The sequence below is a fragment of the Stigmatopora argus genome, chromosome 1 (assembly GCF_051989625.1).
Source record: "Stigmatopora argus isolate UIUO_Sarg chromosome 1, RoL_Sarg_1.0, whole genome shotgun sequence".
In the NCBI taxonomy this organism is placed as follows: Eukaryota; Metazoa; Chordata; class Actinopteri; order Syngnathiformes; family Syngnathidae; genus Stigmatopora; species Stigmatopora argus.
In genome coordinates this window covers 13,217,133-13,232,946 of record NC_135387.1, presented here as the reverse complement: position 1 = coordinate 13,232,946, position 15,814 = coordinate 13,217,133, and the positions used below count along the sequence as shown (strand labels likewise).

General features: G+C 38.6%; 1 protein-coding gene across 1 annotated transcript; it reads left to right on the top strand.

Annotated features, from left to right (window-relative positions):
• Positions 1–253: 253 nt before the first annotated feature.
• nfascb (neurofascin homolog (chicken) b) lies at positions 254–15,236 on the top strand. The gene is made up of 27 exons (XM_077598139.1): positions 254–834; positions 3,576–3,688; positions 3,781–3,886; positions 3,976–4,166; positions 4,358–4,480; positions 5,051–5,269; positions 5,429–5,540; positions 6,400–6,587; positions 6,660–6,791; positions 6,867–7,010; positions 8,123–8,234; positions 8,313–8,476; positions 9,369–9,516; positions 9,603–9,727; positions 9,808–9,909; positions 10,460–10,657; positions 10,936–11,006; positions 11,074–11,296; positions 11,383–11,498; positions 11,968–12,178; positions 12,252–12,374; positions 12,823–12,996; positions 13,055–13,186; positions 13,260–13,329; positions 13,769–13,780; positions 13,871–13,906; positions 14,497–15,236. Exons 2-27 carry the CDS (start codon positions 3,613–3,615, stop codon positions 14,726–14,728), a joined length of 3,540 nt encoding a protein of 1,179 aa, XP_077454265.1. The 5' UTR covers positions 254–834; positions 3,576–3,612; the 3' UTR covers positions 14,729–15,236.
• Positions 15,237–15,814: the final 578 nt, after the last annotated feature.

The window sequence follows — 15,814 nt, the reverse complement described above, 5'->3', positions numbered from 1 at the left end:
TTCATTTGACAAGTCAAAGTTGTGGATTCCATTGAAGGACAGTTGTGTTTCAAATGCATGAGGAATGCAATCTAATACATTTTAGTGGAGTGAGTAACGTTTCAACCCAAATTTCAACTGAAATTTTGAAATAGACTAAAGAGATGGATTCTGGTAGCTGGACACTCTATGTGAAATTTCAAACACGAAAAAACACACTCCCTCTGTGAAACATGGATGAATCTTTTTGTACAATATTTTTGTTTATATGCTGCTATTGCTATTGTTGATAGTTTTCATCAACCTAGTGTGTTAAGTGTTGACAAATGATGCAATGGTTGATCATAGAGTGACATGTCATCCAATCACTGAAGTTCTGTATTTTAATCCCGCCCAAATCTCTTGAAGCTGAGACAGAGTGTCCACAATAGGCTGTCTTTATTGTAAACAATAGTTTATTCAGAAAATGCTGCATGGTGCCTGTCACAGTAAAGATAAGGTCAGTGAGAAACACTGCACCACTAAAAATCTCCCTCACAGGAAAAAGAAAATAAGAAAATGTTTTTTAATTGGGTTGTAGTATGGTTCTAGTTGACAAGATCTTCTTGATTTATTGCAGTGTTTTTTTAGTTGAAATTTGGTGTCACATTGGCCTTGACATTATATTTGTCTGCATTTCGCTCTGAATCTATTATCTTAAATCCAAAGTAGTTGAGCAGGCATTGTCGATCTTTTTGTTTTATCTGACACGCTCACTTACCTGGAGGCGATACTAGTGATACTGAAGATGAGAAGATGAGATGCTTTTCACAACAACGAATAGAAAAGGACACCGAGCATCCCAAGTACTCAAAGGTAAGAAAGTCGACTTTGTCCCAGAAAAGAAAACGTGTGTATAATAATGCCATTATCCTACGTAGTACTTAGTGTTAGGCTGTGAAAGGGTGTTTTTGTACTACATGGTCAAGAACCAATGATGTCACAAGTGGGTTGGATCTAAATGTGCATTGAGATGCTGTGAGCCAATTGAGAAATATTGAGTCGACTGTTCTTTCTAGCAAAGTGTCATGTTCAGGGATCGCCTGAATATCGGTAGCGAAATTTAGCTCTTGGCAAGAATCCAGATTATATAATGTCCTTTTTGAGTGGCAAGATCAACAATTTTCCAATTAAAATATAATGTATGGTATTTTTAAAGGTGATGGAATCTCATACAAATAGAGTATGATTTTGAATATGTTGCGTATTCAGCCCATGAATAGTGATGCTTTTGACTTTTCGGAAATAAGAGCACTCAACCTGAAGAACATTAAAAAGATAAATAAAATAAAAACATTTAATAAGCGTGAACTTTCAGAAGGAAAAAAAGATTTTTCATTATTTGCAAACAATTATAGGAAATTACGATGGAATAATCTTTATAGTATATTTTATATATATTATTTAATATAAATAAAAATGTATTATCTTTTTTTAGAGCGAGCAAGAGAATCTTTTCCAAGTCCAGCAGTACATGCTGACATTTCCAATTGAAACAATGTCTCCCCTCCCAGACATAGTGCCAGAAAAGTGTAAGCGATATGGGCAGAATACCCCCCTCCCTCCCTCCCTCTTTCAATTATCACGTGCTAACATTGAAGCTTCAGTCCGCACGCAAGTACAGATCACATCCGACGGCCCTTGTCGTCACTGAGCTCCCACCCTCACTGTGCAGTGTGGTGCATGGCACTGAGCTCCACTCGCTGCTCTCAAGTATGACAAGGTCGAGCCTACTGTGACAGATGGCCCCTTCTGCCTCTGTCTTGGTGGCTTCATTCCAATAATATGTTTGGAATGTCTCCCTTTAAAGTGGCAATAAATAAATCGAAAGTTGACATGCCGGCTGAAGTTTTCCTTCACACATCTTGTGATGCCTGAAATCTTTCACATCAACTGCTTCTGTGTCCACTGTCTTAGTGAGGATCTATGGGCATGTAATCAATGCTAAAATAATGGTTAGACTCTCCATCATCCAATAATAGACATGTTTTTGTCTCAAATAAAGAGTCAACTATTATTTTATCTTTTTTTTTTCAAATAATGGGTCTGTTGCCAGAGAGTCATGGGACTTGAGGATTGCCACATGCAAATTGCATGTGAGAGAAACAAACATTGCTTTCATACTGGGCACCACAGTTATTCAGAGAACAATAAAGCCCACATTTAGATGTCATCAAAAGCAGCAGGAATGCCGTTTTGCTCCATTATGTGATTTTTATCTACTTTCTGGTGCATTTCTGACAACCACATTGACTATCATTTTACACCCTTTTAGTTTTAAGCAAATGATATGACATTAGAAGGCCCAATCTTGTCCTCCTCCAAATATCTAATGTCTAATGAAGCCTGTCCTCAGGGGACTACGAAAATACAAATTTGTTATTATTACATTGCATCTTACAGACAAAGCTCATTTGAGGGAAATGTGAAGAAATTATGAAGAAAGAACAACGAGACTGAGGTGTAGGTGGTTGTATGGCGCTCATTCTTTATTCATGAGCTGGCGAGTCACTGCGTAAGTGGCAGTGACGGACACAACCTCTATTAGCGAGGTGCGACGCTGCTGATATTTTGTGGATTATACATTACGCCACACAGAGAAGAATCCTTTGTGGAATAATTAATTATGATGAGTTGGATAGGGAGGAGAACCACATGAGAAAGGTATGTACAATAATGTATTAGTACTGGAACAGACTTTTCTTACAAGTTTTGAAATAATTCTACTAATAAATACTACATAAATCAATCTTTTACACATTATTTATATAATTAAACTAAAGTGACTTTTTGGGTTATCCCCTCAAGGGTTGCCACTGCAAAACTGTTAATCCGCATGATGGATAATGCATTAAAAACACATAAAGTTAGTCAGATCTGATTGGAATTTTTACAAGGAGCAGATCAGACCCTCAGGTTAACACATGTATTGATAAGTGAAATGATGACAAGAGAAATATCTTATCTTTTTCTGAATTCCTATACTTATTAACAAGCAATTGGCTGCATTGGGGGAGGGGGGGATGATCACAACCAGCCAACCTTTTCATAGAATTCAAAAACAGCATAACTTATTTATTTGTTCTAACAAAGTCAACAAAATACATCTATGAACAAAGAATGTGAGGAGTGGAGATAAAAAGTCTCTCTGTTGACATGGCTTTTTTGGTGATATACACAGAGAATAACAATTTTAAAGAAAAAAAACCATCTTAAATCTACACTATTTCCAAATGTGTAGTCCATACAATCAACTGGGGAAGCATATTTTAGAAAGGGGAATAAATAACGTACTTATTTGGGGCTATTTTTTTGTAAATAATTTTGAATATTAAAAAAAGTCATATGAATAGTCACCGCCTGCACCTTATTAATATCTTCTCAATCTAAACTCTGTTCTTTGTAATTAAGAATGCTCAATCAAAAATGAAGCAACCACTTTCGATCAAAATATTAACTTCATATCACAGAAAAAATATATATCTGCCCACCTTTTTCACAGCAAGCAATGACGCAATTAAATAACGTGCCAACTACCTGTATGTGTTTCAATGAAGAGTTTGTGACAAGCGGTGGACCCCATGCGCAGTAAAGATGGGCGCTCTGGTCCAACAAGCACTCTTGATGCTTTTATGGCAAAGTGTTTGGCCTTTGGACATCCCTCTGGAAAGTGAGTCAATAAACTCATTTTCTGCTTGGACTTTGCGATACCACATTTGCAATCTGGTTTCATGCCTACGCTCATTCTTTTCCTGCCTGCAGTCCGACAACCCCCAAGCATCATAAAGCAGTCGATGAAGGAGCATATTGTTGACCCCAAAGACACCATGGTCATTGAATGCGAGGCCAAGGGAAACCCTCATCCAATGTAAGAAACAGATGCAGCCCCTTGTCAAGATTGGAACAAACTCTAATAGCAAAGACTTGACACAACCCCTCTTTTGCTCAATCACAAAGTTTCTCGTGGAGACGCAACGGAAAATATTTCAACGTGGCACGTGACCCACAGACATCAATGCGCAGACGTTCGGGGACGCTGGATATCTACGCCCACAACAATCCCGAGGTGTATGAGGCAGAATATCAGTGCATTGCCTCCAATCAGTATGGCTCTGCATACTCTCATAAGATTAGCCTGCAATTGTACAGTAGGTTGAGAAACACTGTTTATCCTTTATGTGTATACAATATCCCCATAATTTTAGGATCTAACGCTTTAAGGTTTGTCAGGCCTAGACACCTAATCATTTTAATTTCATTTAAGGTATACTATAAACTTGACTTTTGGCATTAAGCAAAGTGGCTATTAAGTTCCATTTTGCACGTTGTGCTTGAGTAGGAGCTCCCGTGTGGCCGAGGGACATTGTGGAACCCGTGGTGATAAGTGCTGGATCCCCGTTGGTTCTATCCTGTGACACCCCAGCAGGGCCACCTAAACCCGAAACCTACTGGATGACAAGTTGTAAGTGTCTCTTCACAGGTAGATCTTGAAAGCAGCAATTATGTAAATGGTACCTAGATGCCACCTTCAAAAATACTTTTTTTAAAAAAAAATTACTGCCTGCTCAAAATGTGTTTATTGTTTGGAGCATGGATGGACCTCAAGCAGTCAAAGATTAATATTTAGCTCACCTAAACCATTCTGGTGGCAGGAAAAATGTGGGTAATTAACGCCCGCTGCCATACCTGGAGGGACGATTCTGAATTGTTAAAAAAATATATATATATATATATATATAACTATATGTAAGTAGGAGCTGTCAGCATTTGAGATTATGAAGGGTGTGGACAAATTACAATTACAAAGCAGCATAGCATCAGAAATCTGATCAGACAAAAACATGGAGTCGAGGGATGTTAAAGAGTCAGGCACACCATAATATACTAGATTGTGATAAAAAAATGAATACTATATTTCATTTATATTCTAAATATATTTACTGCTTCTGGTAGTGTTTAGGGCTGCAGAGAAGAATCTAAAGGCGGGACGCCACTGTTTGCAGTGTACTCAGATAACTGTATTTCATTTCAGGCTCATATGCCAGACCTTTCAACTGGCCAATTCAAACAGCCTTCCCTACCATGCACGCCGTGCGGCAAGACCCTCGGGTATCCATGGGGCTCAACGGTGACCTGTATTTTTCCAACGTTCTATTCAACGACTCTGCCTCAGATTTCTGCTGTAGCGCCCGCTTTCCCTACAAGAATGCCATCCAGCAAAAAATGCCAGTGGTCGTCAAGGTTCTCACAAGTATGGACATGTACTTTCTTTTCTGCCATTGCCCTTGATTAGTTAGAGGTGATTAGACTTATTTTAGCTTGGAAAAATTCCAAAACGGGATTCAACTAGATTCGACCTAATGAGGGTTTTGGGTGAGGCAATTTTTGAGATAGTATTTTGTCCTTCCAGCTCGAGCAGTGGTGGAGGCGGCCCCCACATGGTTATCTCCCATGGGCTCATCCAGTTCTGTTCTGGTCCTGTTAGGGGAGGAACTGCTGCTGGAGTGCATTGCTGCAGGAGTGTGAGCATGTTTTCGCATTGTCAGCTATGACTCCAATCCTTTCCAGAATGAATTACAAGATCCTCGACGAAGAAATATTTTCTTCCTTTGTAATCCTAAATGTTTCAGTTGAATGAATGGAATACTATCTAAAACACATGTGTCAAAGTGGCGGCCCGGGGGCCAAATCTGGCCCGCCGCATCATTTTGTGTGGCCCAGGAAAGTAAATCATGAGTGCCGACTTTCTGTTTTAGGATCAAATTAAAATGAAGAGTATAGATGTATATTAAATTTCCTGATTTTCCCCCTTTTAAATTAATAATTGTAATTTTTTAATCAATTTTTTCTGTGGTTTTAGTTCAAAAATCATTTTGTAAAATCTAAAAATATATATAAAAAAAGATAAAATAAACATTGTTTTAGATCTATAAAAAAAAAATGAATATTCAGGGCTTTAAATCCAGTTCTTTTAATCCATTTATTAAAAAAAATCTAAATATTATATCTAAAATGGTCCGGCCCACATGCAATTGAGTTGACATTAACGCGGCCTACGAACTAACCCGAGTCTGACACCCCTGATCTAAAAGAATAGAGGAATTACAACCCTAGTTGCTTCCTAATTTTAGAGTATTTCTCTGAACTTCTTCCCTTTATACATGTAAAAAAAAAATCTCAGTTGGATCCATCCAGTCAAAGATTGAGTAGACTATGATTTATCTGACTATACCATTCTGTCAGCAATCAAACCCTAATTTGACCACGGTTCTCCATTTTATACATTAAAAAAAACTCCACAATTGTTCAACAATTTAATTTGCATGAATCAATCCATTTAAGATTAACATTTTGACACTTTTTTTTTCAATCAACAACAAGGCCCACCCCTCTTATCACCTGGACAAAAGATGGTTATGACTTGCCGCTCACCCCTCGAATGAAAATCAAAAACTTCAAAAAAATGATTCAAATCCCCAAGGCCACTTTTGAGGATGCAGGCGAGTATATCTGCACGGCAACCAATAAGATCAGCTACATCCAGCACACGTTAACCGTCATGGTTAAAGGTCAGAACCTTGTATACATTAACATATTGGGGGTGATGTTCTGGGAACTACTAACAAGAATGTGTTTGGCAGCGGCTCCGTTCTGGTTGGAAAAGCCAGAAAATTTAGTTTTGGCACCAGAAGAAAGTGGACGTTTGGTGTGTCGTGCCGATGGCGCACCCCGACCCGCAATCAGCTGGTTCATCAATGGAGAACCAATTGAGGGTATGCTTTCAGCAAGTGTGCAATACAACAAGGTTCAAAAGTGAATCTAAAAAATGGTTCTTTGTTTTTTACAAGAGGCTACACTGCAACCCAACAGACAAGTGTCTGGAGATACGCTAAGCCTCACCAGCGTAACCGCCATCGACACAGCTGTCTACCAGTGCAATGCCTCAAACCCATATGGCTATTTATTGGCAAATGCTTTTGTCAACGTACTCCGTGAGTAAGCCTAGGTTTTGTGTTTATACCCTGAATGAAATGGAAGTTACAGACACCCCATAATGTAAAAAAAAAATCTACATATATTTTAGTGGATTTTGAAATCATTTATACACACGCATGCTATTTATCAGCATTTTTCAAATGAGGACATTCATTGGAGAAAGCATTCTTTGTAAAAAAAATGCCTGTTCTGATCTTCAGATTGTATCCTATAAACCGTACCTGAGTAAATTGACTTATTGTTTTTTAATAGGTTAATTACTTTTTAAGAATAATGTACACTGATAAAGGTTTTTAATTGCTTGTATTTTTTGATCACACAAGTGATCACAAATTATGAAATTCCCCCATTTTTGCTTGCAAAACAAAAGTTCATCCATTCCGAAATTATCTTTTATTCTATTCCGCTAAATATAAATTCAAATTCCAAAACCATGTACTACAACAGATTGCCACTGGAGGCTGGCATACAAAATAAATCTGAGCAATTGGCCCATTAACTTTTATTATAGTAATGGGAGTGTTATCTTAGACTGTAAAAACCAAATACGGCTTCCACAACAGCTCAACAGTCTTGATATATGGTGAGTATCTTTTAAAATTAAAATCCTTATTTCCAAATACTAACATTGTCAAAGTTTTTGTTGATATTTTATATTCAAATTGGAATTCATTTCTTAAATGTGTCTTGGTGAAAATAGAGTACCATCTTAATTAATGTGTGTACTGTGTTAATCAGACAAACTAACGCTGACTGAAAAATGTATAGTGACTGGGAAAGGCATTGGTTCCAGCGACTTCATTCTACCAGGATTTTTTTTTCATAAGCCATTGATGTAAAAAATGGGAGTGTTCAGATATCCCGCGTACTGTAAAAAATACCTTATATATGTTTCACAAATGTTGGCAGGAAACAAACTCATGGAAGCACCCAGAACATTGAAAAATAAGAGGCAAATGGAGGCTGGTTAATGCCATGGGTGACGTCACCAATTGTTTATCCACTTTTTAAAAAATATCTATGATGGTGTCAGTTGAATCAAAGTGCTTGGTTTTTATTTTGATAAATAACATAATAGATTATCACTAGCTTTTCCATCCCACTGTAGATGCTACTCCCCGTATTCTTGGGGTGAGAGATGAACTCCTCAAGGTCGTAGAGGGACGCCGTACCTTCTTGGATTGCCAGTACTTTGGCTCTCCGGTGCCTGACTTGCGATGGTGAGTGGATTTTCCGGACATCTTGTCTATTAGTCTATGTACTATTTGTCATTTTTCACCACTAACTCCATCACACAGGTCCAAATACGGTCAGGGGAATCTGGAGGGAAATCGTTTCAAGACGCACAACAACGGCACCTTGGAGATAAGGCGCACACAGATCGAAGATCAGGGAACCTACATATGTGTGGTCAGCAACATCGCAGGTCGAGATGAGAGTCAAGTACGAATTGAGGTCAAAGGTAGGCAAATAAAGGGCTGTGACCATATTTCTATATGAATGAGGTCATTCATATACATTGGGAAACAGTAGTAGGAATCCTATTTTTCATTACAAACTCCACACAGTGAGGACTGACCTGGGATCGAACTCATGACTCCAGAACTGTGAGGTCCATGCTGTAGTTATGAAATCTTATTTATTTATTTATTTATTTTAAATTCACAAATCAAAGCAAAAGCATCAGATAAGTTTATAGCTCCTGAGATGACTGAGATTGGTTTGTTTGATCTCCTGTATCTTAATGCCTTGGACACCTGGATAAGATAAAGTCATTTGTAATTTGTTTATGTCTTTGTAGCAAAGAACAAAATGTAACCTCAGCCAGCAATCCATATGACGGTTTGCGAAAGGAGCTAACAGATTAAAAGAGAAAAAGTGACTTCAGTAGCATAAAATCCTCAAAAAAAGGGACCATATTGACTTTCATAAACAATGCGACAAGTAACAAGATGTCACACATGTTGCAGTACATGTGCTCGTTCCCTTCGCATTGCAAGTCGCATATGTTTGAGTAATATGAAGGGCTACACAAAAATATTAGAATTAGCAAAAATCGTGACCCTCTTAAAAATATTCTCTTGCTTTCTTTCCACGAATGCTTTTTATGGCCTCCACTCTTAAACAGGTGAAAGCAAACAAAGATAAACACTATGTGAACTAACTAATGAAAACACAGACAAGTAATAAGATGATTACAGCATAACAGGATCAGAATATAATATAATAATTGAAAATACATTTCCTTAACACCATGATTTCTGCATAAGTAAAATACGGTTATTTGATTTATTTATTTTCAAAACTGAGACAACAGGAGTTTGGAAGATGTGCTTTTTTCTATTTGTCCTCAGAACCTACCTTGATTACGAAACGACCACAGGATATGAAAGTCATCCGAGGAAGTGATATCCGTTTGGAATGTGACGTGAAAGCAGACGCCACAACTACCGTCACAACCACCTGGATGAAAAATAAAATCACTGTTACACTTGGATGGAGGTTAGTTTTTTTTTCCAACTTCAACACATGTTGATGGTATCACGAGAGCCTTAAAAATATTCTCTTGCTTTCTTTCAACATATTAGAATATCCCTGGATCAATCGAATTTGGTCATCACCAATGTTAACAGAGGAGACGCCGGCATTTACACGTGTGTCATCAAGAGTGAACTTGACCAAATGTCTGCATCGGCACGCTTAATGGTGATGGGTATGACATATTTGGTCTTCAACAATCCAGCATGTCGGGCTTTTGATGCCGTAAGTATGGGTGCATGTGTTTGTGTGCAGACTATCCTGATCCTCCAACTAAACTGGAGCTGTCCGATCCATACGAAAGAAGCGTAAGACTTAGTTGGGTGCCAGGAGACAGCAATTTCAGCCCCATTACAGGTAGGAGCCGTGGTTAACAATACATTGAGTATACCCACAAACTTTTGCATGCCATTCTACTCCACATTTACAAGCATTCAGTAACTACCCATTCGAATTATATTTTGGAGCACCGTACCGAGAAACCAAGGATGAAAAAGCTGAATCAATTTGGCAAAATGTCAGCCATATTATTATTATTTTTTTGTACATTAAGTATTCTTTTTTATGTGAGAGGCTCTTTAAATGTCGCTGTTGCATTTACAACCAGCAATAATGTTACTGACTCATAGCTATAAAAATAATGATATTTTCCATTTAAAAAGTACATCCAGGATAACATGATTTTAATTCATTACTTTTACGGCGTGGCATTACCAATGCGATTGATCTGTCATCATCATAGCCTAACCACACGGTACGAGATTTAATGGCAGTAATTACCTTATTTGGGTTCAGTTAGATTGGATGCTAGAAATGTGGAACACATTTGTAAAAACAGAAGTGAAAGAAACAATGTAATGCATTGTAACACTTCCATTTTAGCTCTTTTTCATGTTTTTTTTTCTAGAATACCTGGTGCAATATGATGATGATGACTGGTTACCCGGAAAGTGGAAAAACTTATCAACATACCCTGGAAGTCTGAACTCTGTCATTTTGCATCTAATACCTTTCACGTACTATGAGTTCCGAGTCATCGGCATCAATGAAATCGGTCCAAGTCGCCCAAGTCGTCCGTCAATGCGCTTCCAGACCAGCGGTGCACGTGGGTTTAATTCTACCACTGAGGAGATTCGGGTGTGGTTTTTGCTAACATTTATGCAAGAATGAGACCTGACAATCATCCCAATTGGCCAAGTAGGTTAGAGATGCATGGATCCTTTTTCAATTTCAACCTACCCAAGAAATAGATAGTAGAGGGCCAAAAGTTTGATAGCATTGTCATCCTTTTCAAATGAAAAAGATGAATTGGGAGATGAGAGATTTTAGTTCCAAGCAAGAATTAACCTTGTATGCCAAGGTAACACCGTAATCTTTCCACAGCTCCAGACGTCATCCCAAAGAACGTAAAAGGTGTTGGAACATGGAGAAACAACATGGAAATTAGCTGGGAGGTAAAACACTCTTGAATATGGAATACTGTACCCAGGACCTCCATGAAGCTGAAGTATTTTCTTTTAGCCTGTTAGTTACAGAGATTGGAATGGGCCACACCTCAAGTATCTGGTCTGGTGGCGAAGGAGAGACTCCAGAGAGGAGTGGAAGAATGCCACTACTAAATGGCTGAAATACTATATTTACGATGCGGATACATTTACGCCGTATGACCTCAAGGTCCAGGCTGTCAACGACTTTGGTCTCGGGCCCGAGTCGCCCATTGTCATTGGGTACTCCGGGGAGGACCGTAAGTCCCAGACAACTTGTCATTCTTTCATTTCCCTTCAGCAATGATTAAACAGCAAACATAATTGACCTTCTGTCTTCTGGAAGGTCCTGTTGGTGCACCTCAAAACCTGAGAGTGTCAGATATTCAAAGCACCCAAGTGACAATGCATTGGGACCCAGTGGCACAAAGCTCCATTATGGGACAACTGAAAGAATATAAGGTGGGTAGATTGCTTCTATTAAGATTGAGAAGCCACAAAGAAAGAAAGTGCAGTAGATATGATGTTGTTTGGGAAATACTAAGTTAAAAGTTATTCTATAAAAGTAGACTGGTTGTGCAATATGAAGAGTATATAAATGAATACTTTACAAATTGTATCTGTTTTTTTAAGGTCATACTTGTAGTTTATTTGGCCCACAATGGAGAAGTTCAGTTTCCGTTTTTTTGAACATGACACAGCTGCATTGTCACTTTGAAAGGTTTCCTCAGATGAGTAGACAAAGTGGGCAGGTACTTAATTCATTGGCTGCCATTAATCCAATCCATTTCAACTGATTGCTGACACCTATCGCCATCATTAGCAGCCAAATAATTTAATAAGGAGTGACATTGGCAAGCCTATAATACATCATGTGGGCACTAAACAAAGCAGCGGTTGCTTTGCTGCCTGGTTCTCATCGACCGTGCAGATTTACTACTGGAGGGACAGCAGCCAGCTAAGGTGGCTTCGTGTCAACAGAGCGATGAGGTCCCAAGTTTTTGAAGACACCAATCCCGAGCCATCGGGGGTCCTTACAGACCTCACTCCATACAGCAACTATAAGATGTACATCGTGGTAGCCAACAGTCGATATGAAGGGCCACCCAGTAACAACGTGCACTTTTCAACACCGGAAGGAGGTAGAAAAAGTCTACAAGAATGATATATTGGAGTTTGATTAAAAGTCACACCTCGCTGTGTTTTTCCGTGTAGTCCCATCTGTTCCGACATCCTTCAGGATCCAGCAGCGACACCTCGACAGTATTTATGTGGACTGGGACCTGCCGGCAGAACCCAATGGCATTGTCACTGGTTATTCACTCAAGTACCAGACAGGTGAATATAACAGCAAGTTTAGATTTAGTTCATTGGTGGTTATTAGTCCTAGTCAGGTGGCCTTTTCGCCTCACAGTTCTGAGATCGAGGGTTCAATGGCGGGTGAGTTTTGACCTTCCTGTGTGAAGTTTTCATATTCACACCGTTCCTGTGTCGGTTTCTTCCTGGTTCTTTGTTTTTCACCCACATTGGTAAAAATGCATGGTTAGCTGGTTGAACACTCTAATTGTCCCTAGGTATATGTGTGAGCAAGAATGGTTGTTTCTGTTAGTGTGCCCTGCGATTGGCCGATTACAATTCACGTTAGGAATAGGTTACAGCACCTCCGCGACTCTTGTGAGGCCAAGCGGTACGGAAGGAATAAATAGTCCTAGTCATGTTTTAGTCATTTTAATGTGACGGTTTTTCAACTCCCTTTTTTTCATTGACAATTTTGCACACTCCACAGTTAATGCCACCAGAGGAGAGGAGCTGAAAGTCGAGGAGATCCTTCCCAATGTCACAAGTTTCTCGCTGCGTCGATATGACCGTTACACTCGGTACAGATTCTCCCTGGCTGCTCGAACTCAATTAGGTTTGGGGGAGTGGCATACAGAAGAGTCGCCACACTACACCACTGAGAGTAAGTACATGCAGAAAGTTGTCGAGTCGGCCATGATGTGAACGTTGTCCATCTGCAGTATACGCTCAGGACCAAGTTGACATCTCCACCAAGGGCTGGTTCATTGGAATTATGTGTGCTGTGGCTCTCATCGTGGTCATGCTTCTCATAGTGTGCTTTATCAAAAGAAGCCGAGGGGGGAAATACCCAGGTGTGCTTCTGCTCCCACGGAGCATCCACTTATCACATTGTATTGCCTAAATGTGTGTTTTTTCACATTGCAGTGCGGGAAAAAAAAGATATTTCATTGGAACCTGTGGATGACATAGATCAAGAGGGCTCCTTTGATTATAGGTAAATTGCATTATGTTTAACCAGTTTAAAATAAGATCAACTCCTACACAACCATTGACTGCAATAGATGTCCAATTCATTTAAACTGTGAGGGCTAGCAGTGTATGATCCCTGCCATCTCTCCTAGCGTAATAGATTAGACATCTATAACTGTCAATGGCAACCAATGATTTAATCAAGTTATGATGAACTCTGACTGACCTCTTTTTTTCTGTTGTTATTCAGTTCTCTTTGCTCTGTTACTGTGTAAATTGCTACATAAATTGAAAGGAACTAAGTGCTCCAAAAAAAGACTGAAAAAAATTCATACTAGCATGCCACATTGTGTCTAAAATAACGATTCTACCCAGTTACTGTTGAAATTATTAAAAATGATTTCCTCCATTAATTTATTTCTTTTCCATCCCCTCAACCATTTTCTTTGTCTCTAAACAACGAGATCTCTTGAAAGGTATGGTCACAACAAGGCTTTTGATGGAATAAATGGCTCAAATTGGGTGATGAATGAACAACTTATCATATTTTGTTCTGTGTAATGTAGGATTACACGCGTCACCTCCTTGCCCTACCCACGATGGTATGTACATTGCAACATGTTTTTATGAGCAAATACTGCAAATTATACTGGACTGTACTCGTTAAAAAGAACTTTGCATTTTTTTGGTAACATTTTTTTCTCTAAATTGCTTGCTTAATGGAACACAAAACCCACTTGCAACTTGAGACAGAAATATGCAATATTACCAAGTGCTGCAAAATGGTGAGAATACTGAAAAGTTACTCAGACTTATTGATTATTAATTAATAATGTTTTTGTGGGTTGTGGAAAAAAATATGTAAGGGCTGTAAACTTTTGAAAATATATGCATGGTGTTATTTGACTCTCACTGCCAGCTTTCCCAGTTAATATAGATATTTAAATTCTGTAGCCATAAATGGTAGCGAATGCGTCAAATACAGTACGGCGATGAATATGTTGAACTTCACTTTTGTGGGTGATCTGGAAGGGGTAATTATTGTATGTGTTACAATATTATAGCGTGTTACTATATTGTTTATTCCTTACATACTATACATTTTGGGGACGCAGTAATACATTTTCCAGTATTGTCACCGAACACAAATTAAGTCCTAACTCAAGGCATCACTGTCCTTTCATTCTCATAGGGAGGAGGAAAGGGGTATTCAGAGAGGCCCACCTGTCAGGGAGTCTGCGATGAAAAGAACTGATAGCGATGACAGCCTGGTGGACTATGGAGACATAGGAGACATACCATTCAATGAGGACGGTTCCTTCATCGGCCAGTACACTGCGCAAAGGAGAGACGTGAGAGACTTGGACTTTGGGGGGAGTCTGGAGCTTCATTCTCCAATGAATGCCATCTACTCTGTGGCTTAGAACTTTTTAGAAAATAGAAAACGTGGGCTGCCAGGACCAACAGCTGAATGACATGGTGTCCAAGCAGCTGGGAAAACAAAATGTCATTTGCATAATCAAACATGCATGTAAATGGCAAAAGTCAGGCTTCCTTGCCATACTATGTCAAGTGAGAATCTGGATGTTTAGTCACTTTATCATGTTGATAAAAACTAAATGCGCAATGAAAACATTCCATCATGTGTGGGTTTTTTTCTGTCAACATTAACAGTGAACCCTTAGAACTTTCGACCAATTAACTTAATAACTGTCCAGCTCAGAATATTGCCAAAATCTCATGATTAATCGATCACTTCATTTTCCATCCTCCAAATTGAAAATGTGGGAATTGTTGTAAATTAAAACTTAATGTAACCTACCACAGGGAACATAGAAATGACTAATATTGATGCTCTTATCCATGTTGTACACATTGTCTATTACACCCAAATATGTAGTGTAAATAAAGTGTATTATATATTGCAAATGATGAAGGCATTCAATTTTCCTGCTCTCTCAAAGTTCAAATCCCCTCAAAATGAAAACAAAATGTCTTGTAAATATAACATCGCAGAGAAAGTTCTTCAAAAATAATTTCATTTGATTGATAAAATTCAAATTGTTTGCTTCCAGCATCAATGATCTTAAATGTAACTTGTATTCTTGCTGCATGACGTGTTCACTGTCTTGAACTCTTGAACGAATTGCCTCCGGAGAAGACAACTCACTATTTTATCACGCATATTACTGACAAAAGAAACTTCTTATCACCTCTTTGGTATGGGAGGCATTGATAGCTGATAGATACAGTGCACTTGTGTTATAGCAGTCTCACTTACTCCTGCATTGGATGAAAACTGCGGAAGATGATGCCAGCATTTAAACAATAAAAAATCAAATTTTAAAATCAGAAACATCACTTGTACAGGATGCAAGTTTTGGAATTTCGCATGAAATAGTAATAAAATGTAATCTGATCTTTAGTTCTATCACAGGAATTAACATTCATCTTCATTAATGGATACTATAGGCAAAGGGATAATAAAACCAGCTGGTCATTTGGCCCTT